This window comes from Rhodnius prolixus, unplaced genomic scaffold, assembly GCF_049639745.1.
Source record: "Rhodnius prolixus isolate KJV_2025 unplaced genomic scaffold, Rpr scaffold_1, whole genome shotgun sequence".
Lineage (NCBI taxonomy): Eukaryota > Metazoa > Arthropoda > Insecta > Hemiptera > Reduviidae > Rhodnius > Rhodnius prolixus.
In genome coordinates this window covers 13,838,111-13,864,842 of record NW_027411581.1, presented here as the reverse complement: position 1 = coordinate 13,864,842, position 26,732 = coordinate 13,838,111, and the positions used below count along the sequence as shown (strand labels likewise).

At 31.2% G+C, this 26,732-nt stretch overlaps 3 protein-coding genes across 7 annotated transcripts in view; 2 read left to right on the top strand and 1 right to left on the bottom strand.

Moving 5' to 3' along the window:
- The first annotated feature begins 6 nt into the window (after positions 1-6).
- Positions 7-14,024, top strand: LOC141455195 (uncharacterized). 3 transcript variants are annotated; one of them, XM_074130062.1, is made up of 8 exons: positions 7-136; positions 6,054-6,285; positions 6,369-6,479; positions 8,138-8,263; positions 11,118-11,201; positions 11,975-12,106; positions 12,503-12,624; positions 13,882-14,024. In XM_074130062.1, exons 2-8 carry the CDS (start codon positions 6,055-6,057, stop codon positions 14,006-14,008), a joined length of 933 nt encoding a protein of 310 aa, XP_073986163.1. In that variant the 5' UTR covers positions 7-136; position 6,054; the 3' UTR covers positions 14,009-14,024. The 3 variants fall into 3 exon arrangements, with proteins under 3 accessions (XP_073986163.1, XP_073986182.1, XP_073986172.1); XM_074130071.1 differs by lacking the exon at positions 7-136 and adding an exon at positions 4,654-4,828; XM_074130081.1 differs by lacking the exon at positions 11,118-11,201.
- Positions 14,025-17,487: 3,463 nt separating this feature from the next.
- On the top strand, positions 17,488-21,741 carry LOC141455228 (uncharacterized). Its single transcript, XM_074130143.1, has 5 exons — positions 17,488-17,714; positions 17,787-17,877; positions 17,957-18,103; positions 18,740-19,023; positions 19,613-21,741. Exons 1-5 carry the CDS (start codon positions 17,638-17,640, stop codon positions 19,695-19,697), a joined length of 684 nt encoding a protein of 227 aa, XP_073986244.1. The 5' UTR covers positions 17,488-17,637; the 3' UTR covers positions 19,698-21,741.
- The window catches only part of LOC141455020 (uncharacterized), a 40,148-nt gene continuing 33,808 nt past the window's right edge, over positions 20,393-26,732 (bottom strand). The window contains exons 22-23 of one of the 3 annotated variants that reach the window (XR_012459117.1): positions 20,812-26,050; positions 20,393-20,666 (exon numbers count right to left, since the gene is read on the bottom strand). Coding sequence is in view for 1 of the 3 variants with exons in the window: in XM_074129866.1 (XP_073985967.1) it covers positions 26,033-26,050 (18 nt within the window). In the remaining 2 variants the exon portion in view is untranslated. Of the gene's footprint in view, positions 26,051-26,732 lie in introns of all 3 variants that reach the window. The other 2 variants (XR_012459122.1, XM_074129866.1) reach the window with 2 other exon arrangements.

The following is a 26,732-nucleotide window of genomic DNA, read 5'->3' as shown; positions in this document are numbered from 1 at the left end:
TATATATAGCAAGGGGCAGCAGTGTTGGTAACCCACTCTCTTCATAGTGCCATCCACTAAGTGTTTGTGATAGTTCCTACGAATTTCAATTGAAACTTCATCTGTTGGCAATAAAATTTATTAATATACTTTAAAGGTAAGCCTTTTGATTTATTACCTTTTTTTTAATATAACAAGATTAAATAACAATATTAATAATGTTTTCTACCACCTCATAAAAGCTAAATTTTATATTTGTTCAACCGGTAAAACTAAAAAATTTGTGAGGAACAAGTAATAATTTTATACTAGTACAGTTAAATTCTTAAATAATTCACGAGAATAAAATCCTACCCTAGTTAATAATGTAAACCTAATAGATTAATTCTATTTGCAGTATCGTTTAAGAGAAAAACTAACATTTAAAAATTAAAAGGGTTCATATTCAATATATTAGAGCAGTAACGTTCATTCTGTTTTCACAATGACAGAAAATTTGAAAAAGTACTGATATTTTGAAAGAAGAGTAATGTTTTTACCTTAATGATTCTCAAAGATTATAAACCTTTAAGATGATTGCACAGAGTAGTATTCAAATATTAATAGAGATTAAAAGAATATTAAAAAATAATTATAAAAAGAAATGCAAAAATCAAAATTGGAAAGGTATGCAGATGAAAGTAGGTCCTAGAATCTAGGCCATAGAGGAAAAGACATTCAAGTTCTTGTCCATAGAAAGAAGAAAGCTCTTTCTTCATAAAGTTAGAACTGCAATTTCTACTTTAATATATTTCTGTATTTTAAGTAGTTACTTAAAATATTATTTGCATCAATTAGATTTTCTTGTTACTAATGTTTCTTTATGTGAAAATGACTCAAGACTAGAATAAAGGCCGTTATGTGACACACTTAATCCACCCCGTCTCGCCTTTTTTCTTCTTATAGAATCTCTGAAACAAAAATTCATTATTTTCAATTTCTTTCACATTGAAGCAAATATTTTTTAAAATAATTGTTGCAATTTACATTTATATAAACAGATAATTCATTAAAAACAAAAAAAAATCAAAGAAAAACAAAAGGTAGGAGAATACAGAAGGATATAAATGAATACGCGACAATGGCGACATTGAAAGGAAATGTAGGTCGTCATGGAGAGATGGACTGGTGTGGTGAGCACGCAAGTAGAAAGGAGTCAAGTGAAATGGCCCAATGCGCGGACACTAGAGAGTTCCATGAACTCAAAAACGCCAGCTCTCTTTCCAAAATATCATTGGAACACTCTTGGTTGATAAATTCTCTAAATCTCCAAAATGGCATTATTGAACGGCCAAAAAATGATATCGAAATATAAAGTTTTACTTAGAATTATTATTATTTATATTATTTATTTATTTATCCGATGAGAAACAGGTTCCACAGTCCTCCTGACTACAATTATCTATAAATGAAATATTGTTCATTAAATGTTAGGTTTTCTTAATTAAATATAAAATATAATATAATATTTGTAGGGGATAAAACATTAAAGCATTCTGCGAGTCCTTCACCAAATTCAAGTCAATAAAATTTTCTAATTTTTATGAGAGGAAGTACCTGTATTCGCGCCGATTTTGACTTCTCACCAAAAATTTCTGTACATGAGGTCAAGAATACTCAAAAATAGGTGTCGCTGATAGCCAAAATTTATGATTAAATGCCATACGTCGTAAGCTTTTGGTCAAAATCGTTCCACTGGAAAAGTCATTTAAAAAGATTTTTAACGTTTTTTTTTGTGAATTTCTTGAAATTGACTCAAACAAAGTTCTTCAAGTTTATTTCTAGAATCTAGTTGGAACCCAAACGCCTAATGTTCTATAATAATCTCCTCCCCCCAAAAAAAAGAGGGATGAAAGAATGTCACGTGAGTTTTTTCACAACTTTTCCGGTGAAGACGCGAACATTTACCCCAATTTCAATGCTTCGAGTAAGACAGAGGATCTAATAATATACTTAAATAAAACATTGCTTAATAAGCTGTGGACTGTAAGTAAATTTAAAATTACTAAGGGAAATTTATTGATTGGGACGGTCAAGAGCGAGGTAATGAAATTGCTGCGGCCTACAAGTTCTGGGTCGCGAGCGCCAAACTTTCTTTCAATAAAATCTACACCTACATTTTTTCGCCAGAAATTACTGTTCAAATTTACTCCCAAGATAGTAAATTTGATAATTTAGTAATAATAAAGTTTATTTAATGAAAAAAAAAAAAATACAAGGTACAATATTTTGAAACAGAACAAAAAAACTTTAAACGGCATGGTTTCTACCGTCTGCCGGAGTTTGAAAAATATTTGCTAATGTATTCCACTATTAAAATAACAGGATCCATTGAACATGAAAGCAATATGAAATTAAATTTTTATTTAACTTGAACTGTACACCACGAAATTTTCTTTACGGTATTTTAAAAGAAAACGCAACTTAAAGAAACTTGTAAAACACAACCTGATTCAGTTCTAAGAGATCAGAATATCATTCTTAACATTTAAAGAAGTGCGTGCTGAGATCTCATTTCATACAGCTTCCTAGCAGCTATCTCTTATGATAAAACAGTGTACAGGGAAACTTTGCCGTACGTGATTGTAAAGTATTATAAATATATAAATTAAATATAAACGTGAAATAAGAGAACAATTAGAATTCTGAGTTGTTACGATTTTTTAATCTGCACAAAATATTATCTGTTTCTCTGACTTAGTCTTCCCAAAAATTTGTGTTTTCATTTTGGTAGTGTTAACTTGTTAAGCCTCAAAACTTCCCAAAGAAAAGTGAAATTACAACTTCGGAATTGTGGCATCCCAACCTAACGATATCGTAATAACTGTGCTACATAATCGCTTATAATGCACCACACTGATTGATGTACGCAATTTTTCGGATTTATCAGAGGACATTCTGTAAAACAACAGGGGCCACAAGATGCTGCAGTATTCGATCGCCACTCTCTTTAAGAATCTCTTTTTACGCTTCGACTTTCCAATTTAGGAAACAAGAGCTCTTTTCTTTAGCTCCTCATTAACCACTTGGTAATTATTAAAATTGTATCAGAAAGATTTTGTTTAACATATGAACTCAGTGTAAGTCTCATTCTAGACGGAGAGCATTAAACCTATCAACTAAAGAAAAGAAAATATCATCTCACAAAGAAATTAAAAACGGAAGATTCAATTAACATTTATTATGATGGAATATATTTTTTTTATAAAACTCATTAAATTATGTGAGATTAAATCTCATTAAAATACCAATGTAAATGAATGTTTGGATTACTAAACGCAGACTAATAGCAAGTGGTATAAAAAAAAGAAAAAAAGTTTGTCCAAACAATTCCTTAAATAGTAATAAAGAGTGAAACTGAACCAATCATTTATGGACTTGTCTAGTAATGGAAGAAAAAGAAAGTGAAGAGAAACAGATATAATGATGTGTTGAACTAAAATAGAAAGACACATCATCTATGCTAGATCTATGAAATCGTCGAAGAGATTCCGTAAATCAGAAACATTCTGAGTAGAAAGTGATAAATTACATAAATAGAATTATATTTATAAATTCTGGTTACTTCATGACTCAAATAGTCTCAAGACTTTCTCTCACAGCTTTTCACTTAAAACAAAAAATAATTTAATTTCAATGAAAATTCTCTCAAATATGTTAAGATAAGGGTGGCTTGGGATAAATAAAGATTACACTTAGAGGAATGCTTAGGATCAATGTTATAGTTCTTCCGGAATTCAGAACCTTCTTTATACTAAGATTAAGAATATTAGGACGGTTAAGATTAATTTCTGAATAATCCTCAACCCTCCAACTTAAAATCCCAGCAAGGATTTTAATTTTTCAAGGTTGACTAATGGGTGGAAAGTTAACAGATATTTTAGAAGTTTAGCCCTGTTCGACTAGATAAACAACTGGCCATCTGCTATTTTATTATTTATTTTACAATATCCGTAATATGTTCAGCTTTTTTGTTTAACTTACTAAGTTGCTAATGCACCATGATTTTTGAGCCTCACAAGAATAGGAAAATAAAATAAACGTAGGAAACAAAATCATAAAAGAATCGTTTACAAAAAGAAATGATTTACTCATTAATTTTTCGTTTTAAAGGCAATTTACCATTGGTTTTGAATGCTGTTAGATCACTATATTAGATAAGATATTTTTCTTTTTCAGGTCACTTTCACATTCTTTGACGTTCACAATTATTATAGTTAAAACAAACAGTTGAAATGTTAATTAAAAAAAAAAAAAGAAAAAGAAGAAGAACATTGTTCTTCCATTTCATCACTTAACCTAAAGAAGCCAAAGTCTGAGGTTGTATTTATCTTTACATCCTTGCTCTTGTTCTAAGATTTATAGACAGAGATATCCCAGGTCATCAGGTAGTCTGGTAGATAACAGCCAGCACTGATTTTTATTTTTTTTAATAAAAAACAAAAAAATGTCTTACATTCTCCATAATTTTCTCTTTTTACAGTTCATTATTATTATAAGTACTTTATTTATGAGACGGAAGTTTGATTTAATAGTTATGAGCGCGCAAGTGGGAGATACTCCGAAGCTCTCGTGTACTCATTTGTTAGAAAATATATTAGTAATGAGGTTATGCTTCCATCCATGACACGTAAATTGGTCCTAGGACGTGCATACTTCTTGCAGATAGGAGTATGAGTCTAAAATGAATGATATTTATTGCTTGAATGTGGAAGTTAAACTTCAATTTGTAGTTTTAGTATAATATTAAGGAGCAATTCTGCCGGCAAATTCGAGAAGTTTAAAATTATCAGTAGCCGAGCGATTAGAGGTATGGCTGATTTGTAATTTAATGGGTTCGATATTCGGTCTTAATCTTTTTTTTTATACGAAATATATATAAATGTGATAATATGAGAAAGTTATTGAAGTTTGTAAGCTATCCGTCTCCTTCCTCGGCCGGCAGTAGGAAGTAAGGCTCGCCCGGAGGAAATGGGCATTTCCACACTTTATAGTCAGTAGTAATGTTCATAAGAAATCACCAAGATAGAACAGCTATCATTCAAATATATCATTCTGCCACTTAAGTATTTGGAAGGTGGATATTCCAGGTACCTTTTAAAGATAGTACAACGATTTGAAATTAAGAAATCCGTCAAGTTCAGTTTTAATTTATTCGAAATTTATTCCTTGCCAAAAAGCGCATTCAAGAAGAATTATGACCAATTTGCTAAGCGCTTAAAGAGAAAAAGAACAGACTTTTTTCTTTTTTTTTTTTTTTTTATTCTTCAGCCAAAAAGTTATACAAAGCAAAGATGTTTTTTATTATTAAATTTTGATAGTTAAATATATTATAAAACTAACGAATATTGGATTTTAAATTCACTTATGATTAGATTATAATATTCATTTCATCAACATCAATAACAGAGACTAGGCCTGGTGGTCTATATCATTTTCAAAGACTTCCAAATACTGAAGTGTCTAAATATTCTAAAAGTAATAAAAAAAAATATGAGTTTAAATAAACAAATCTCTGGGCTATATAATGCACTATCTTACGGCCTCTATTCAGCAACATCCCAAAATCGTTTGTGGGATGTGGTATCTGCTGATTCTTTCAACGTTGTTACTTTGGAGAGTACAAATTCCCTTCTAATGTCTTCACTTCGCCTGCATTCCGTGAGTGAGAAATGTGCCATCAACTATAGGAAATGCTTCTCCATTGCCCATTACCGTCGTCCAATCCGTTTCTTTGCTTTGGAGATTCTGATTATTTTAGATGTGCTGTGAACAGGGTACCAGCCTACTGCTGGTGAAGTCCGGTGAAGGGCTTTCCCTTCTCGCGGCATCGCACTTGTTTTCTCTGATGGCAGTCTCCCTATTTTCCCACTAATCATCATTCTGTATATTCGAACTAGAGGACTATGGAGGACTTCTTCTATCCGCCACCTTGGAGACATACTACTCAGCAGACTCAGGATATGCTTGTGGATCTACAATTCTGTAGAACACTTTAACAACCATTCAAATTGATATTATTTTTTTTATTGCAGGATGAGAAATCAGCAGACATTGGCTTGGGGTTTAGTTTGCCTCATTGCCACTAGTTCAATTATGCCAGCAATGGCATATCCAAGTTCGGCAACGTTACAACTGTCTCAGGAATCATCGGATACACCACAGTTTGATGGCCGTAAATTTGCTGAGAAACCAAATTCTGTGAAAAAAATTCAAGCATTAGAAGACAGAAACGATTTAGATGATTTATCTACCAATCAAATCCCGGTAAAGTATAAATAACAAATTAAAAATCCATGCTTTACCTGTATGCATTTGTTTAAAATAAACAATTATTTTTATGCCATTAGCAGGATGGTGGCTTTTCCTGGAGTAACATGATTGCCATGTTTATGCAAATGTTGTTCAATCCAACAGGTCATACAGGACCAAATAAATCTGACAGCTTGGACACCGATACTGTAAGAAAAAATCTTTGAAATTCTCATTCTTTTTAGTGAAATATTACGAAATCATATTTTAGTAATTATTAGCATGAGAAGCATAAATGTTGATTTTTTCGTTTATAAATTTGCTATTTACACAGAATATATCATAATACATGCTTAAGAAGTATTGAAACTTAATTTATTCTTTGCTATCTTAATACTTCCGAAGGATCGTTAACTGTTTTAGAAAAGAATTCTGCTAGCGTTCCTTGAATTATGAGAATGTAGTTCTGATAACGAATTGGAGAAACTTTTTTTGAAAAGTGCCTAATCTTACGAATAACTTTTCTGTCCAATGTCCTGACATCGACGTACTGATATGCAACCAAAGATGTCTTTGAAATTGTTGAGAATGTATTGTTAGAATAAATATTTAAATATGCGAGGATTTCTCACATAAAAAGCTGTGTTCTTGCTTACGGAAGCCATTTCGGTCACATCTATCGACCTAAAGTCTATGCAGATAAGCTTGAGTGTATAAATAATAAATAATCATTATCATGATTATTATTAATCAGTAATTAATCAGAAGCATTAAACCTCTTTGGCACCACATTTTTCAATTCGTTATAGCAAAGCACAGCCCTGCGTTTACCCTTCGACTTTTGTAAAGAATGTTCTGCTCTTAACAGAAGGTGCCTTCCACAATAACAACCAAAAAAAAAAAAAAGCTTCCTGCAGACTGTAAGTCAACATCCACTTTATTTCTTTTGATTCCACAATGACTAAGAATACTTGTAGAGTTACAAAGCCTTTTTTATGATTCTATGGCACTCAACAATTTCATAAGAATGGCAGCCCGTGTGTGCTAACATTTACTTGTGAATCACAAAAAAAAAGAAAGTACCATATTAGTTCAATTTGTAACAGGGCTGACAGAACCTCTCTGAGTTTCTCATTAAATCTGGTGTTTAACAACAACAACTGGGGTTCAGCAATAAAAAAAAAAAAGTGTAGATTACCATGCCTGCGTTGAAGACGGTATTTATGATGATCTGACCCAAAAACGTGCAACCAAAAGCTTTCGGGATCCTTCTAGATACAGTCTTCAATTTGCATACATTGTGGGATTATCCCTCAACATTTTATGAATCTAATCATTTTATCTGCTCCTGTGAAAAACAGAATTTTAATAAGGATATATTCTGTACGCTCAATTAAAAAAAAAAAAAAAAATGTAACTATGATCATGCTCTTTAACTAGGCGACGGAACTAGTCATAGTGATCTGGAAATGCCCTTCATAGATGATGAGATCTCGCTAATCCTCTCTTCTATACAAATCCTCTTAAGGACCAGCTTTCCTCCTGCCAAATTCCATCGGACTATGAGGGCAAACTAAAGAGGCATTGACGGAGAGACCTACTGTCTAGTAGCAATGGTTAAAGTAATGAATGTTAAGCCCAATTACCCAATTAAGTAGGGGGCACATACTATTATAATTTAGCGAACAAATATAAATTAAGTTTTATACGTAGAGCTTAATCTAGATTGTAACAAGTCCATGCTCCTAACCATTAGTCCAAACCCGCCCTTGAGAGAATTACTTAAGAGATAAAAAAAAAGAAAGTGAATATATTTGTTTTCAGACATTATGTTATGTTTCTTAACTAATTTATCAATTTTTAACAGAGTGTAGCACCATCGCCATGGGCCAATTTGCTCACAGTCGGTCTGAAAATTCTCACAGCCCTTTTAGGAGGAGGTGGAGTCGGAGGTGATGGTATTGATAAAGTCGACAATTCCTCACCGATGCAAGTAAGTAGTTAATTCAAATTGTTTTACTATCAATTCTTTATTATCAGTTAGTAGTGCTTGCACATATTAACTTAATTCTCAGCATAGTAATCTTCAGTAACTAGTTGTGCAAAATCACTTTTTCTTTTTTTTTAAGGTTCAATTGTGTAGTGAAATAGAAACTTTATGTAAATATATTTCATCTATGATTTAGGATAAATATTACAACTTCCAATCGTATCATGGTTTTCAATCAAGATGCAATAGGAAAATCCACTAGAGAAGTGATAACTATTTCTTTATCTCGATACATAGTTTATAATTGACATATAGTTCGGAACCGATTTTAGCTAATATTGAACAATTTTGTTTTTGCAATTAGTACAAAACGTCATTGATGTAGTTAGCGCTTTATTCTAGCTGAAATAAACAAAAATTAATTGAATTTATAAAAGAACTGTTTTTAACTAGTTGAATATATTTGAAAAGCAACTTTAGAAAAGGATTTTTATGAGAAAGAATCGTTCTTAGAAGAAGATACATAAATCCCGTCCACAAACATCTCATTATTTAGGTTTCCAAACCTAATAGTGTATAAATCTCTTAAGCTTTGTTCAGAACATACCTACTCTTAATATCTCCTCTTCAAATAGTCAGTTTAATAAGAACTTTTTTATAAAATCATGCCTGTCCTATAATGTTAGAATTTTACTTCGTTCTGAACTAATTGTACTGCAAACAAAATGTCCTCTATGGGAGTTCGAAGAGAAAGTTCTTTGATCAGCGAACTCCCTATTTTAGTTTCAAACATTTATTAGAAATGATTTGACATTCACTCCAACTAGAAAAAATGTACACACCAAACCTTCGTTAAATAAAGAAATATTAAATAATTGGATGCATATTGAATTTTATTTTACACCCGCTCTACAAACCAACCTTTGCACCATCTGTTTTCGCCTAACATTAGATTATTAGATCAACATTAACATTAGATCAACGACAAAAAAAGGAGTGCAGATTTTTGTTTCCAAAGCAGTTTACGGTATCAGCATGAAATCCAGTAGTGAGCAGGAAGAACTCTTACTAAGCAATTACTGTGGTCTATATTTAAAGCTTGATTTAAAAAAAAAAATCCTAAAAAGTAAGAGATTGATTATTACGGAAAAACTACATTTTTAAATGCTTACATAAATGTGTCCTGCTTAATTTTTTTATGTACATTAGTTTTCTCTGTTGCTATATTCTGCAGTGCTAGAAATACTAAGTCTACAGACATCAATGCTAAATCAAGTTAAAATAGGTTTTGTTCTCTTCTGTGTGTAAATTTGGTGTACATATTTGAAAGACAAAAAAAGAATCCATTTAAGATTATCAAATACTGTGCATGCAGCCACTGTTAAAAAACAAATTCCTTATTGTTAGATATATAATGAAAAGTAGTGGCCTTTACACTTAAAAAAAATCGGGTTTAATGCATTAGAGATTCGATAAATGTATTCAAATGGGTGAAAGTTGAGAGGATTAGAGATGTTTAATGAACTAAAAAATATATACCCGGATCAGTTTTTATTCCAAGCACCTTCGTAGTTCCTTATTTTACTGGTAGTACAATAAACAAACATGAAATGTTAGTTTGTTAAACGTTCTCTGAAATCAAGAAATGCTTGCACAGTGGTACTTGTGGCTTACAGTAAATGGATGAACAAAAAAAGGCAATCGCTCGCAGTATATTCAATTGCCTCACATTGCATTGGGGTGTAAAAAAAGTCTGTGTCTCTTTTACTCTACAATTCAAGAATGGTTCGTTCACTCATCTATTAAATTTACATATCAAAATGAAGATCCTATTTTCTAAAACTTCTTATCTGTCTCTTTCCTTTCAGAATAAAGAGCTGAGAGTAGCATTAGTTAATTTTTAGATTAATGAGTATCTTGTGCGGCTTTGCGCGACGTGTGGAAAGTGCAGATCTTTCTCTTCGGGGAACGAGAACGAGAATATAAATGATTACGCCTTTTTTTTTAATGAAATAAAACCATTTTCTATCGTTAATTTGTTGGAACGAAAGCTAATCGGCTTTCTTAAGAAAAAAGCATCTTACAGGCTTCTAAATCGGTTTGTGGCTTGCTGATTTGAAAGTTGATATGAAGAGCTCTGCCGTATTTTTATTTTATCTCGTTGCAAAATCTAATCAATTCGGCCATACTCTTAGGTGGCGAAAGTATTGCGAACGTGTCAAATTGTCTATGTTGAATTTTCGAGAGAAATATCCGTTTTTAAGTCTGTTGAGTCTGAAAAAGCAGATCAAAGCAAAACAGAAAAGGGCTGAGTGATTACATACCACTTTACTGTACAATGTTTTCATTAGTATTTATTTTTATTGTTTATCATTTTTCTAGAAGAATTTGTTCATGGCATTTTTAGAAGATTAAAGCTGGTTGGCTTCTCTTTAAAGCGTCATTTCAGAATAAAGAGCATGTTTTTAGCTGCATATTATAAGTAAAAATTAAGTACGCTTCAGAAGTTTGGAATTTGCAAAAAAAAAAAAATTAGAATCTCGAGAAGTAATAGATTGTCGATAGTAAACACCATTTTTTTTTTTTAATCTCTTTTTTCCCCTTTAATTATGATACAGCCATAAACTGAAGAATAATGGGTACTTGAAACGTAAAAACTCCCGGTAAACACAGGCGGTAATACACAGACTTTTGTTACACCCTAGTAGCTTCTTCACCTTTTTGAGTACGGCTTATAAAAAAAAACTTTTCCATTAATAATATACGCAAACAAAATAGTGTGTGGCATTGATGGTTGTAGAACGATTGTCGGGAGTAGATAGAATAATGCTAAGCTTTTGGTACGGCTGGTATACAGGGTGTGTTAGCTGCTATCCTCTCTGCATTTCTTGGTTCCCGTGATCCAGATCAAGTTGCGACAATGGCTAAACATGCTGGTGAAGTAAGTACCGCTACTTTTTATATATATATCTACAAAACTGAATACAATATTATGCAGATTTTTTTTAATTTTTTTTTAAGAAAAGAAACGCACTTGAGTTGTTTTCTTCTCCAAATACTATTCATTTATTTTATAAATATGTAAATACTATTTTATTTAGATGTAAATAAAGTTATTTTTGGACTCGCGGCAGAACTTAGCATTAGGTAGTTGTACATGAGATGAAATCAAAACAAGAAATAGCGGAAGAACTTTTGGGGAATTTAGTAATTAGAAATAATTTACAAAACGGAGAATTTCTTACTGAATAAATTTCTAATACTTAATTTCTTTAGGCGGTAGCATTTAAAATCATTATAAAAAGCGCGAACTTTTTTTTTAGCTTTAATGGTTGAGTAAAACTTCCAAGTAAAAGTTTAAATTTCATCTTCTTTTAATCTTCTTTCTCTAAGAATTGAGTATTATTATTTCGAAATGGCACGGTGTAACAGTTTAATTCTAAAATGGAATGATATATTGCGATAAAAAATTATAAATTTTTAAAAATAAATTGAGGAATATCACAGTGAAACTAATGTAAATATAGAAATATCCTGATTTTCCTTCTAAAGTAATATTTTTCAATAGATTAAGTAAAAATGCGTTGAAAAAATGAAATTTGATCTATAAATAAATTTAAAAAAATCAAGATATAAGGTTTATAGGAATGAAAGGTTCCTAATCTTATCTTCATAACTGGAAAGATATATTAATCACATTTTTTTTCCCAACAGTTCATAAACATAGTCGTAAATCTTCTTGATGCTCTGAAAACTTCATTCTCTCATCGTTCATTGGCAGCACGATCCATCGGCAAGAAGGATACTGTTTCCGAAGCTGCTGTAGCGAGTCTTACTCTTTTCAAGGTAGAACTTCATATATAACTTTTTTATATTATTATATTTTTTTTTATTTCTTACGATTTTCTTGACCAAAAGTATAGCGCATTTGTATTACTGGAGTCACTAATATTTTAATTTACTTACGCAATGCTTAGATTATTCACATTCAATCATTGGATTAAAAAAGCCGATTTGATCAAATAAAATTGATTTCTTTCCTTTTGAATTATTTATTTATGTTTTATGATTCGAGATTTAAGTTTTGTAAAAAAATGGAATTCATTTTATCCTTACTACTATTCTAATTTCCTATTTTGTTAGTACAATAAAATAAAAATAAAGATCACTTTTTGACAGTAATTACAGAAGTTACTTCAGTTATTTGAAGTTTTAAAAGATTATCAACACTTTTTTTTTTAGGGCTATGTAAAAACTATGAAGACATCAGATGAAAACTGCATGTTGAGGTACATGTGCGAAGCAAATAGGGAATGCTCTGGAGATACAAACGGATCTAGCACTATTTATTGCCAACTAGGAACGTAAGTCATATAAATAGATTCCTGTTTCAATAATTAATATGGAGGCAAAATATAAGTTAAGTTTTTCATTTTATTAATTACTTTGAAGGATAAAGTTATTCTTTTAATACTTCTTAATATTTATTAACTTATTCAGCTATAATAAACGACATATTATTAACAAAAAATTGTAGTTCTTCCTGACTACCACAAGTGCGTAGGATCATAAAAGGATATAACTGTGGTCGCTACTGATATCCCAGCCTAACTGGGGCCTAACACCTTATTATCTCCACAGTTAGAACATGAGGCTGAAAGGGATTTGACAGATTTTGTTTTTACAGAGTACAAGCAAATTTATTTCATTATGCTTGTAACGACATCTACTTAGCAAAAGTTTTCATTCAGTGCTAGACGAAGTTGGCAGTGGATTTGGTTCAAAACCTCTCCTTCAACCAATTTAAATTGGTTATTAATTAAGTTGGATTTAGATGAGTTGGACCTTTGCCCACTCATCGTTTCATATTGTAGACTATTTTGAATTGTATCTGTCCTTTTGTGCGGTGGCAGTATTTTACCCTGCATGAAGAAGAAGTCAAACAGAAACCATCTCAAAATGTTCAAATCTATATGTACTAACTTAATGGACACACCTTTTGCTTCTTAAATTCGGCAAAAGTTTATATATGGCTTATTTTGTATTTTTATTACCTAAAAATTGTTATTGAAAGGCCAGAATAATCTATGAATGTAATATTTAAATCCCATAACATGCATTATAGAATATTTAAAATATTATAGGGGATTACTCAGCCTTTTCGCAATCTTCTACTCCTTAGACTCACGTGAGATATACTCATCTGCCCCAATGCCCATACCTCATTTGCATGAATTATTAGGACAAACCCTACAGGTTTTTCTAAAAAATCAAGCCAGCATTTTTTTTTTCTAAATAAACCATAGCATCTCTAAGTAAGAAGTAGACAAAATATAATAAGTTTTTTTTTTATACTTTCAAAAATAACAGGCGTTTAGATTAATTTTCTTTTCAAATATTTGTAACTTAAAATAAAAATATTGAAACAATTCATAATTAAAATTGGACCGATAAAAACTGCATACAGCCACTCTAGACTAAAATAAGAAACATTCTTGAAAATAATGTTCATAAGAACATTCTTAATGAACAGATTTCCTGACTTTGGCTATAAAAATACAAAATTTGAACTTGCTTCAAATGGAAAATTTAAGTACTATGAACTTGCTTTTTTGTGACAGGTACGTAGCCAGTTTTATGCTGCAAAGGTCTGGTGCAGCTCCATTTGATTCATACTATGAAGCAGGAAGACGTGGCCGAAGTGGTGATGACTGTCAACAACTTTATTTGTCATGCAACGAAGTATAAGAACAAATGTAGACTTTTTTTATTTTATTTTATTCTACCTTTCATTCAAAAAGATTTGATCTGACTGAGAAATCACCATATAGCAATAAAATTACTCAAACCGATCTCACAAGTCACTCTATTGCAGATTTTTTTTAAAGTAATTAATAATAACTAAGACACAATTAAACACAGACAAACAAAAAATTAAAAAACTAGAAAATATAATTTATTTATTACATATAAATTAGGCTTGTCATCAAGGCAAATTCGAAATGAATTAAAAAGGAGAAAATATATTTTTAAATAAATTATATACAACACCAGCCGGGCTAAAAATAAATGTAAAAGAATTGCTTTCATTCCTAAAAGGTTGCGCAATTACAAATTCTGTAATATCACAAAGGCTTCAGAATTTCATGTAAAAGAAAATTAAGCCTTGTATTTCTTTGTTTCTGTATTATTGTTCAAACAGGCAATATTCATTAAAGACAAAATATTTATTTATTTGTTCAAATTGGCTTATATTATTTTTTTTTTAATTTTGTTGTAAAATTTGATTTTACTTAAATTTTTGTGTTAGAGTTGAGACCACTTAAGGTAATTATTATTTTGCAGAAAATTTTATTGTTAATCTTCGCAATTCTAATGTACGATTGAATGCTCATCACAGGGTAGGAAATCTTAAGGCAAAATAAATGGTGATTATGATAATATTATTAGCTTACACATGGACTATATTAAATAAGCTTGAGCTGTATGGAGGAAGAAATAGCGGGCTAATTTGATGTAGTAACATGAAATTGCTTTTTTTACTTTGATGCTTTTTGAGTTGTACGCTTGTAAATACCATTCTCTCAGCATATTGCGTTTCCCATTTTGCGTTTGTTTGATTTTTGTTTTTGTTTATTTGAACCTATTTATATTATTTATATTTTTATATATTTTTTTAAAAACAGGAAAATGCTTCATGCATCCCGACCCAGCTCTGAATACAATTTGAAATCCATTGTTTTTTTATTTTACAAATTAAGTTCTGCAAAATAATTAAATACATTATTCGTGTACAATAAAATAGGTATAGAAAAATGAGTGGTCACAATTACTATTTATGACTGAATTATTTATTATTTATTTTTTAATTAGAAAAAGAGTCATGTCTATGCTTTTAAATGGTAATGACTAAATTTTGTTGAATAAGTGTGTATTTATTTCATTCTTTTCTCTTAGTGATTCGAATATTTTTATTTACGTTTTTGTTTTGTATTTTGTTTTTTATTTTATTTATTTATTTAATTTTTTTTTGTAAATTTCTTTTTGGGTGCTTGCTGTTGTGTAATTGTTTCGAATGAATGTGAATTAAATTTTAGTTAAAAATAATGACTGATTGTTTAATTTCACCATTTTCCTTTAAATTACAATTAAAACAACTTAGGGGTTCGATCTCAATGCAAAAAAGGTTTTCAAGAACACACTCAGCTAGTGACAGGCGAAGTTGTTACTAACAAGGCTCCCTTCGCTAAACAATGTAGATTTACGCACTTTAAAAACTAAATGTTCATTTTATTCACAATACTTACGAAAAATGCTAAATAAATTAAGGTTCATATTGAAATTTTTCTAAATTATTTAATTTTTTTCAAGGAAATCAGTAAATCTGTTGCTAACACCATAAAATTCCCTTTCTAGTCTAAATTTAAAATGTACTAAAATTAAACGTAAAAATGTTTACCACATAAATATTGGAGTTAGTGATGGTACTTAGTTAGTGATGTATCTACTAAGATTTATAAAAGGTAAGGTTGGTACAGTCAAACAAACCGAACTCTTACATACATGAACCAAAAATAAATTATTTATGAAAAACATTTCAATTAATACAAAGATTTTTATCTCTGCAGTCAGTAGATGGCTTATGTTTGGAGTAGATAGAAGCAGCGTTTTTGGCAATAAAATTAAAATTAACTTAAAATTATGTTCGGTTCCCCGATTTGCATAAAACATGGACTTTTTTTTTATTGAAAAATTGAAAACTGCAACAGTAATGATGTAATTTCAATTGGCGAATTTCAATCAAAACTTAAGAACTGGAAGCGTTATTACAATACACCAAAACATAATGCAACACTTGAGTTTCCTCCGTCTTTTGTTTATCAAATATCCACACATACCGTTAATACGCTAAATTTATTTATTTATTTAACGGTCACGATATAAGTTTTCAACAGTTGCTTGTTTTTAATATTTTACCAAGCCTATCAATTACGTTGAACTTCAAAATTCCAACTGCGGTCAAATAACAAAAACTTTTCCAAAATTAAGGCCGCTTTCATTGGTTTACCAACGTCAGTTTCAAACAGTCATGATCAATATTGATTTTCATGATGTTCAAGAAAGCGGGAGGGTACATAATACAGATAGGATAGCGATAATAAGCTTGTTTTTCAGGAAAACATTATGGAAAATAATTTTATTTCTCCTCAGTAACAGTAGAAGTCAAGTTAAAAATCTGAACTAAACCCAAATTGGAATACATCCACAAATAATTCAAGGTTTACCAGAACAAAATTATTATTGGGTCCGTGGAGTTAGGGAGCGTTTAGCCAATCTATAGTTCTGCCTTCGTAACCAGTCAGTGATACCCTTAGCACCGAGTTAATTGTAATTATAACCATTCAGGGCTCCTAGTTACCTCAAACCACAATGAACAGCTATTTCTTAAAATTGCGAGAAAAGTAAATAAATACAAGAAACGAATTTAGAAAACCTAATTTAAGAAGAAAATAAACGTCGAAAAATTAGGTAGATGGATAAAAAAATTGAAATGTTGCCAATTGTTATTTCCAGGCATACGACTAATGAATTTAAGAGATTTAAGAGAAGCTGGCATTCAGTATCACAATAAAAACTATCTTTTTTATGTTCTGCAAGGATGAACTCTGAAATAAAATTAAATTCCGCTATTTCCAAAAAAGGCCTAATTCCACATACATTGTTGAAAGATGTAACTATTAGCTAATAATGCTCTAAGGTAAATCTAAGTTTGTTATCCCATATTGCGAATTCCGGCTGACTCTTTCTAGCTTTCTAAATATTTTCTCTAGCCCAAAGCGAAAAAGCACGTTGTAAAAATGTGTTAATCAACTATTTTGAATAAGCGCATTACAGACCAAATTTATTGTAAGAATGAACCGAGACAATTCAGAGTCGAGAGGTATTTAAGAATTTTGTTTTGAGATATTTTAAAATGGTTAATTGTGAACTAAAGTGTGGCTTAAATAATCTTTGAAATTCGCCATTAAAATTACTTACAATCATTACAATGCAAGATAATTGCAACAATGAAAAATTACATTTTAATAATTATAATGAAAGTCAGCGTAGTGTCAAAAGATGGCGATAACAATGGAAAGAAGGAAGTACATACAATTAAAATAAGTTCAAGAGGACTAGAGAGGCGCTTCGAAGAGGCGAAACAGTATAATGACAGTTCTTGTGCACCAAACTGTGTCATTATTACTTCTTATTTTACAGTCTTTGTGTATCTAACTTCTCCAGACACACAACACAAAACTTCATTTGTAAATAAACATTTACAAAATAAAATTTATTTCATTGTTTCTAAATCCAATTCAATCTTATTTACAGATATGACACTATCAACATTTTTTGGGAAAGAACAGCCAGTTATGAATGAAAGAGAACATATTTCATTTCATCCTCCTTGGTACAGTTTTTATAGACATAATCTGATTTTTGTTTTGTTCAAATGAGTAATAAACTGATTTTTAAATTCCAGGAAAGACAGCGGATCTAAGACTAAAAACCCACAACTAGCTCTCTCGGCTTTGACACTTCTTGCATTTTTGTTCTTTCTGAACATGTTACAGGTAATTATTTTTTTACAATTATTATTTTGAAAGAAAGCTTTCTTTCTCTATTCTTGGTAAATTAGTGATAAAATTATAGAGCTGCCTGAAAGATAGTTTACAATCCCAAGCTCCAATCACGATTATGATGACCACTACAACAACAACTACAGAAACAGAAGCTCAGAGACAAAAACGAAGTTATGACGAAGTAACCGCAAAAGAAGGAATCCTGTATGATAATCAGGTAAGTTAATTATTCATTTTAATTAATACATCTTAGCTTTGCGGGTATCACCGCTAACCGCTCGACTACCGTAGCGCCTAGTCCGATATGTACGGAGGGTCCGATATATTAAAGTACCCCTTACATGAGCAATTATTATTGTTCGAGGGCAAATATGTCCTAGATGGACGGAATATGAAAAATAAGTTAATTTGTATGTGTTTTGAAGCTAAAACTATTAAGTCGTAATTATTCACCAACTAGTATAAAAATATATAAAATTAATGGTGTACTAAATTTTGTATTATGCAGAACTATCAAGAACATTAATTAATTAAACACATTAATTATAAACAATTGATTTATAATATTAACAATACATTATAAACAAAATAAATAAAAAAACGAAATATATAAGTATAATATATATTTCAAGTATATACGGCATGGATAAATCCGTCTGCCGGATTTTACCCAACTGATTTTGAAGTATCCATTACATAAAAGTCTCTTTGGCTGCGATGCCGTGGGGCATAGGACCCGCCCCGCTAAGTTAATCTTAATCTTAATAATGGAAGAAAGGCATTTGACGGTTAACTTTTTTTTTTTTATCTTCAAAAGTTTTTTTTTTTTTTTTTAAGGAATTTATTTTTTCAGGACTTTGAAGATAAACTCGTTCTTAAGGATGCCAATAGTTATGACGATCCAACAAAAGTATCTAATTCAGCGGATATATCTGATTATAACATTTTTTATTTGGAAGATAACCCAATATTCGATAACATGAAGAAAAACAAGAAAAATGAGGAAGTTGGAACTGTAAAAACTGATGTCGTAAGAGATTCCAGCGTGCTACCAAACTGGATGTATGACAAGGCTTGTTGTCGTTGTCAAACAAGACATAAAGACACTAAGGAGAAAAACTCCGAAGAATATTTAAGGTAACTAATTTTTGCTTTAAAAAATTTTGCAAGCAAATTCTTGTAGGTTTGCTAAAGATGTAGGTTGGTCATTCACTTTCACCATTGGTATGCTGTGAGAGTTCAGATATTTAATGCTTAATAGTCAAAGCATAACTGATTGTACCCCGCCAGATTGCCTTGCAAAAAAAAAAAAAAAAAAGTGCATGAAATCCTTATTGACTCCACGAAGTATTATATGAGCTGAAAGAAGATGCTCAACCAAAAAAGATGACAAGATGAAATAATAAAAGAACTAGTCTGAATAAGAGGTACAAAATCAATGACCGCTATTTTAAACTTTGCTGTAAGCAGCAGCCATCCAAGTTGGCCGGATCCTTAGGGATCTGAATTCAGCTGTCCTCTTATTAATTTTTATGTCAAAGTTTTCTAAGGTTTTGGCGAAGTCGGAGGTAATGTATTCTTCATGAACATTCTCAGGGTAGAATGAACATTAAGACTTTAGATTTTTAGATAGAACCATCCTAAAACCTATTTTTTTTTCTTTTTTATTTATTTATTTATTTTATTTTTTTAAATGCAGAATTAATTTTCGATCACGTTTTTTCAGAGTTGGGAAATCATTAGTTTGTGAATTTATAGATGCAATTAACTTTCAACGAAAATGCAGAAATGATAACAGATGTAAGAATTAAAGATTCCAAATATAAGCACTCATATCTGAAAAATCTTTTGCTTCAAAAACTTAAGTGTCTAATGCTTCATCAACTGCTTCCTAAAAGATGTTTAACACATTTTAGTAATAATAAACCATTAAAACACATTAGAAATTAATTCTATTCAACAATCATACATTTGTCTTAATCGTTTTATCTATTCGATTTATCTTGAAAGTATCTTAAGAGCAATAGGTTATTCAATACAATCAATTTTTTCAGATTGCTTCTACCTTCCTTAAAATATCTGAAATAACATTAATAGGCCTTTTTATAATAGTGAACCCCGTTTTTATTAAGATTTCAGAAAGTTACCAATATTTCTCTGTTTCTTTGTATAAGAAATGGAGAAAAAACAAACAAACAAAACAAAAAACCTGAAGATAAGTATCAATTAGACCCCAAGCAAAGTTTTTTTTTCTTATTATATATTTATTTATAGTAATAATTTTGAAGAATTTGGGCACAATTTAGGCAAGCTTAAAGTACAACTCTAATCTTATCGGTTAACCGAAGATCTTACTTTCAAGTTATAGTATAATTTTGACTAAAATAAAATTAAGTATACCTCCAGTTTAGCTCGCTTAGAAATAAATGTATAAATATATAAGTAAATTATTGTACTGAGTGAAAGGGAGAGTCAAAAGGATGTTAAAGACTTCGAAAAAAGAAAATATTTTTGTATATGTAAGTTTATTGCATTAAAAATACATCAAAAGGGCACAGAACAAAGAAGTAACGTTTGAAAAGAAAAGTAGCAAAACTATCGGCATCACAAGAAGAAAAAGCAAAAAAAATTAAAATAAATAAAGAAACACCCTTTTTTTCTAATAAAAAATACTGACTAATAATACATCAGTATTATCCACCTTAGTGAACATCATTCCTCTCTATTGATAAGTTATCCAAACAAATTTCTGGGCATTAGCCATTCCACATCTTCTTTTCCTATAATTAAATAAAATTACTAATTTCTAATCAATTTTAAATAACTACAATTGAACAATCACTGATATAAGTAAGAGAAAACTGCATAATAATTAGATAATATAATTTAATTCATTATTAATACAATATATTACACATCACTTACCTTTGGCTATAGGATAAATATGGCACTGTCACTACAGATTGCTTGTAAGTTCAAAATATGGGTTTATTGTATGATTAAGTTCAAGTTGAGTTATGAATACATTATTATTGATTCAGCAACAACCATAAGGATACATGTTCAACTTAAATATATAACCAACTGCAGAATTTAAAAGAGTAAAATACATACTCTTTAAATTAAAAAATAAGTAAGTAAAGTGTAGCGGGCTTTACATTTAACAATTATTGTGGTCCATCAGGTGGACAGATGGCAAACCTAATTCACTGCTAATTTCTCTTACTATTACTACAATTAAAAAAAGAAAAACAGAAACAAGCCCAAGGTCGGGAATGAAATTAGAACCACAACCTGTGGTCCACAGGACATCTCAGCTTAGCGATCCGCAATTTCAATCAGTTTAAAGCTAGAAAATCTCATTTTTTTGATGTCGTGCATAATTTAGCCGTTTCCTCAATGAGGTCTCCTTTGAGGTAGGATTCAAAAAATAATTAATAAGAGGACACATTTAAACCATCTTTTTTATTACCTTTTATTAAATCATAATTAAGTAGACTGAAATATATTTCTATATTTCAATCCTTACATTTCTCTTCGCTATAATCAGCTACCGTCTTTAAGCTCATCTTCTTCATCCTATTCCTTTTCTAGTGCAGTCTTAATTGCCCTTAATTGATCTGTGGGCTTTTTCTTTACTTCTCCTTCAGTCATGATTAGGTATGGTAGCTCTCCTGTCCTATAATTAGTCACACCGCTTTTCATCCTTTCCCTAAATCCTTTTTTATCCAAACTTCTGGTACTTCTGTAAATTCTCTCTTTCGGATATTTAGATCCTGGAACCTCTTTTGTTTTCATATCTCCTTCTCAGAAATGTGCAAAGTTAGAGACGTAACTGATTAAAGCGGGAAGAAATGTAGCGATTGAAATTATAAATATATTTCTGTCCATTTAATTATGTTATAATTATTGTATTTATCTCATAAATGATAAAATAATAATAATAATAAGGGAAGGGAAGGGATTAGCTATGCGGTTAGCATACTGGACTCCCACGCGGAGGTCCCGGATTCGAATCCAGCTGCTGACCCTTAGATTTTCTCTTCCTAGGAGCTTCTTACAGCTCACTGCCCGGTGATGGACAGTGTTGTCTGTAACGAGAAAACACTGTCCGGAGGCCAGCAGTGCACTGAAAAAAGCTCCGGGCGCCAATAACCTTAGATGTTGACGCGCCTTAAATCATAAATAAATAAACAAAAATAATAATACAAAAAAATAAAAAATGGTAGAACAAACCATACGTTTCTGCAATTATTAATGTATAAAAATGTACAATAAATAGATCTAAAAGTTTCTCGTAATTTTTATATCCTAATTACTATACTGGCGACGAATAGAGGATAAATATAACTAAACCATAATTAAATACTCTGTTATATAATTCTGTATTTCAATCCTTACAAATGCCAATCTCAACTTCAAAGAAATTGAGTCATAGATCGAAACAAAAGACAGTGTAAAAAAGGTTCTATATTGTGAAGTTCTTTATAAGGCAGGACATGTGTGACCAAGTGTCTCCTGTGATTTCAAGTCTTGAGCAGAAAGTTCAAGCCACCAAAAAAAAACAAAAAAAGTTATGGCTCCCGCTTTGGAGCAAATTCCACCTGTCTTATCAATTTAATCAGATTTACAAACGGGTGAGAAGCTCCTGTGCAAGGATGCATAGGACGTTTCTTCTCTGAAGAACTCTTAAGCCACATAAACCCTTCACAATGCTATAAGCCAAACGTAGTTTGAAATAAAGAATTTCTTCTTCCTGACCAAACATGCATAATACAGGCTATCGCTATCAAGGCCCAAACGACGTACGTTTCCTCAGAATGCAGTAACTCGTCAAGAGACCCACGATCATCCGAATGGCCGCAGTTATTACAAAAATTGAATTTTTCGGATGTGCTTCTGACCTGGGTATCCGTTCTCCAATTCTGCGATTTGTTGTACAACTTCCTGTAACCAGAGCATTAATGACGGAATATGTGCACTTAAAAGAGTGTTCTGCTACACCTCAAAAAGTCTCGGAATCTGTGACGGCTGCAGGTCTGCCACTTTGTTGCCCTAGTACCAACTAACTTTTGAATACTATAATTCACTATTATTAAATTTTTTAAATCTATTTTTCACTATTATTAACGTCCAACTACCAATTAGGTGTCGTGGACGGGGGCGGAACCTCATACTTTATCATAAACAATTTTTCTAACAAATAAAAAATAGTCATACACGGGATTCGAACTGGAGATCTCCCATTTACAAAAAGCCTCGCTCTTGACCACTAGACCAACACCCGCCCCTAGTGACTTAGTAATTACTTTTGATTTGAAATCTATCCAAATTGCGTAATTATTACTGTCCGTAGTAGAAAAGCTGGCTGTTTGCGAAGCAACTCATATCCCAAAAAAGCACAATTTACTTCACTTTGTTACTTCGTTGTAAATTTATGTACAGTTCGTCAAGCACTAATGTAAATTTAACCGTGTTCAATTTCACGCAAAGATATAAAAAAATACTAAAACTAAGAAAAAACTTTTAATGAATAGTTTCAGATTAAATGTTTGTAATAAATTCATATGGAAAAATTTCTTTGGATAAAAGTGTTCAACTTTTACAAAGCCTTTTCACAAAGTAAAAGTTCAAGTTCAATAAAAAATTCAATTACGCTGTGTTATAAGTAAATCCAAACTGTTTACAACAAAAGTTAACTTGTATTTCGGCCAATATGTTATTAATTTTTTAATTCCCAAATTTGTAGGTTACGCAAATAAATTAAAATATGACCAATAGGATGAAAAAATAACGGCTAGTTTCAGTTATAATATAGTTATTTCTATTATGTCGAGCTTTCGACCTAGGGACTAGGTCATCTTCAGGGCAAATTGACAATGTAATAGTTAATACCTATCATTAAATAGTTGGTGTGCCTTCCTTTTGTCTTGTCTGCTCATAGACTGAAAGCTCGGCATAATAAAAATATATTATGACTGAAACTGCCAATTATTTTTCATCCTATTGAAACTATGAATCAGTCTCCAAAAATAATGAACAGTAATTAAAATAAGACACTCATCTAAACTGTGACAGACGTTCCTAAATCATGTTTTTGCATAATACGCATTTTTGTTGACCCATAATAACGCACAATATAAAGTAAAACGAATCAGCTGGCAGCATAACTTGGAATTGACCCTCATAAAGTTCCGATCGATAAGAGCTGTTAGTAGATAGTGTTTCTTTTTTTAAATGTAGTGAGATAGAAAGAATCAACATGTAGCGAAATATCGGCTCGTAATCATTTCCCACATAAATAATATCTGGAATTGAGATGATTATTATTATTAGTTTGTGTAGGTAATAAGGCATCCCTTCCCCTAATATAATAACAATATCAAATAAAACAAAATTTAAAAATAAATGAAAAAGAAATCTTATATATATTAGAATAGTTTCTACGAGGGTTGGCCACACAACCTACCTATGTCACCGCGATTCAAAGGGCTATTTTGGCACAAATGCATTACATATTCTTGGAGACTACTGCTCCTGAAATAGACACAGAAGCACGGAAGCTGCAGCCGTACGCACTATCATACACAACATTAAACATAACAAAATATTTGTCTACATTTTGTTTTTAATATGTTGAATAAACTCTTTAACTGGATGACAGTTTTGTTTCAATACGAGATTGAATTCTCTCCTCGAAGAAAAAACGCTGAAATTGAACCCAAGAACATGGCAGTTAGGGTTGCCAGAACTCCGGTTTTCGATCCGATATCCGGCCAGGCTACACGATTCTCTGGTTTTCAAAAGGGATAGACGAAACAACAAAATTATTGTTTGATACCATCGATTTTCAATTCTCACACAGGCTAACAACACAGTTGTTCAGTAGTCTCTGAAGTGGTTCATAAAGAAGCGGAATTAAAAGACAATAAAAGTCTATCTTAGAAAAATACCATACTTGTCGAGTAAGAGAAATAACAAGATAAATTAATATAATTTGCAAGCGTGAAGTGTACAGTTGTCAACAATTGGAGAATCTTAACGCAAAAGAATGTGTATTAATTTATTATTTTTAACATTCTTCTTACAAAATTCTGTAAATGACAACCATACTTAAGAAAATCATTTATTTTCCACCTTCTTTAATGAGAACAATCGTAATTTGATCACGTTACAATATTTAGAAAACTAAATGTCATGTCTGTATGTGGTGCACTTTTTTATATGAGAGTACGCCGCTTATTTCGTCTATTTAACGACCAAGCCAGTTCTCCTAAACGTCAAATCTAATTTAACTCGCATTCATTCACCAACTGTCTCACCTTTACAGCAGCACTTTATCGTAATCAGACAAACAACCATGTTCTCCTTAAGCAACTAATAAACCTTTACGTTCAATAGAAACAATACCAGGACTGACCACATTCCTGCCAAGAAACGAACATTTTTTAAATATCTTAAGAAAGCGGAGCACCTAAATTTCATAAAAAGCATTTCTACTGCACACAACGTTAAGGAAAGGTTGTGAAGAAGGAAATATGCAATGAAAGCAGAATTCGATGGACAATCGCCCGCGGCGATAGCCACACTTATTTAGAAATCGCAACAGGCACATTCCACACATAGTTTCCGCTGGGAAGTGTTTTGTGGAATGATAATAGTAACCAACTCGTTAATACTTTTTAGTAAACTTTTTTCAACAACGAACATCATTTGCGCACCACAAAGACATTTAGGTCGCCTTAATGATTTTTTTTTTTTAATCCCTTGCCGATAATCAAACCAACATTATCTCTACAAAATGAGATACTGATGTCGCTTGTAATTAAATTGTGAACATATTTCGACCAGTAAAAAATAGATGAAACTGAGAAAAAAAGCATAAACCCCGAAAAATCTGTTAGATCGCCCGCGGCGATTCTAAGACAGTTCTGACAAGGAAAAAAAGAACATGAATACAGAAACCTGAAGAAGCTAAATATTGAATTAAAAATGATTATTAACAAGTTTTTCTTTTTATCAATCCGGGTAAAAGCTAATTGGAATAACACCTTACCTTGGACATATACCAAATATCTGAAGCAAGATAAAATTTTGGCTCTACTTCCCTTTAAAATGTGCTTAGTACTGCATAAAATTTGAACCTTCAACATTGCAGTCGTTTCTGAAACAACAAATAATTTGGTTATGAATTATGTGGCAAAACCTATTTCAAGGAACTTGCTAACGAATGCCATTGTTCAATCGTGATTTTCTGATTTTTGCTTAGATTACAATTCGCTTCAATCAACTTCTCTTTCTTCGATGCCGTAAATAGAAGTAATAGGCGGCGTGGGCGAGCATAGAGGAGTCATATGAACGGGCATAGAATTTGTTGAACAAATATTTAGTTTGGTGGAAATTTGTTAAAAAAAAAAATCCCTAGCTTAGGTCAAACTTTTGATGGAGATTCTTCATTTTTTGTCATGTTCCCTAGCCGCACACAGGAAATAATTTTTCGAGTTTAGTAGACCTCAAATGCTGCACTTACATAAAAAATTCTAATTCAAAAGCTAGACGCGATACAAAACGAAAGTAGTCTCATTGAAGAGGAATTTACTAGTAGTGAAGAGGCAAGAACATAATAACTGGCGTGTAAGAAGACTTGTTCATCGTGTTTGTCTCATAATATTCCAGCTGCTAATTTTGCGTCAACTCGGGAAATGTTAAAATTATTTAAAGGACAATATAAACAATTATTTTAAAAAAGTTGAAAACCTTTTATAAGTGGGCTAATTGAAAATACCTAATTAAAAATAACAATAAACTAAGTCAATTTTGATACAAGCGAAACGAAAAAATAACTT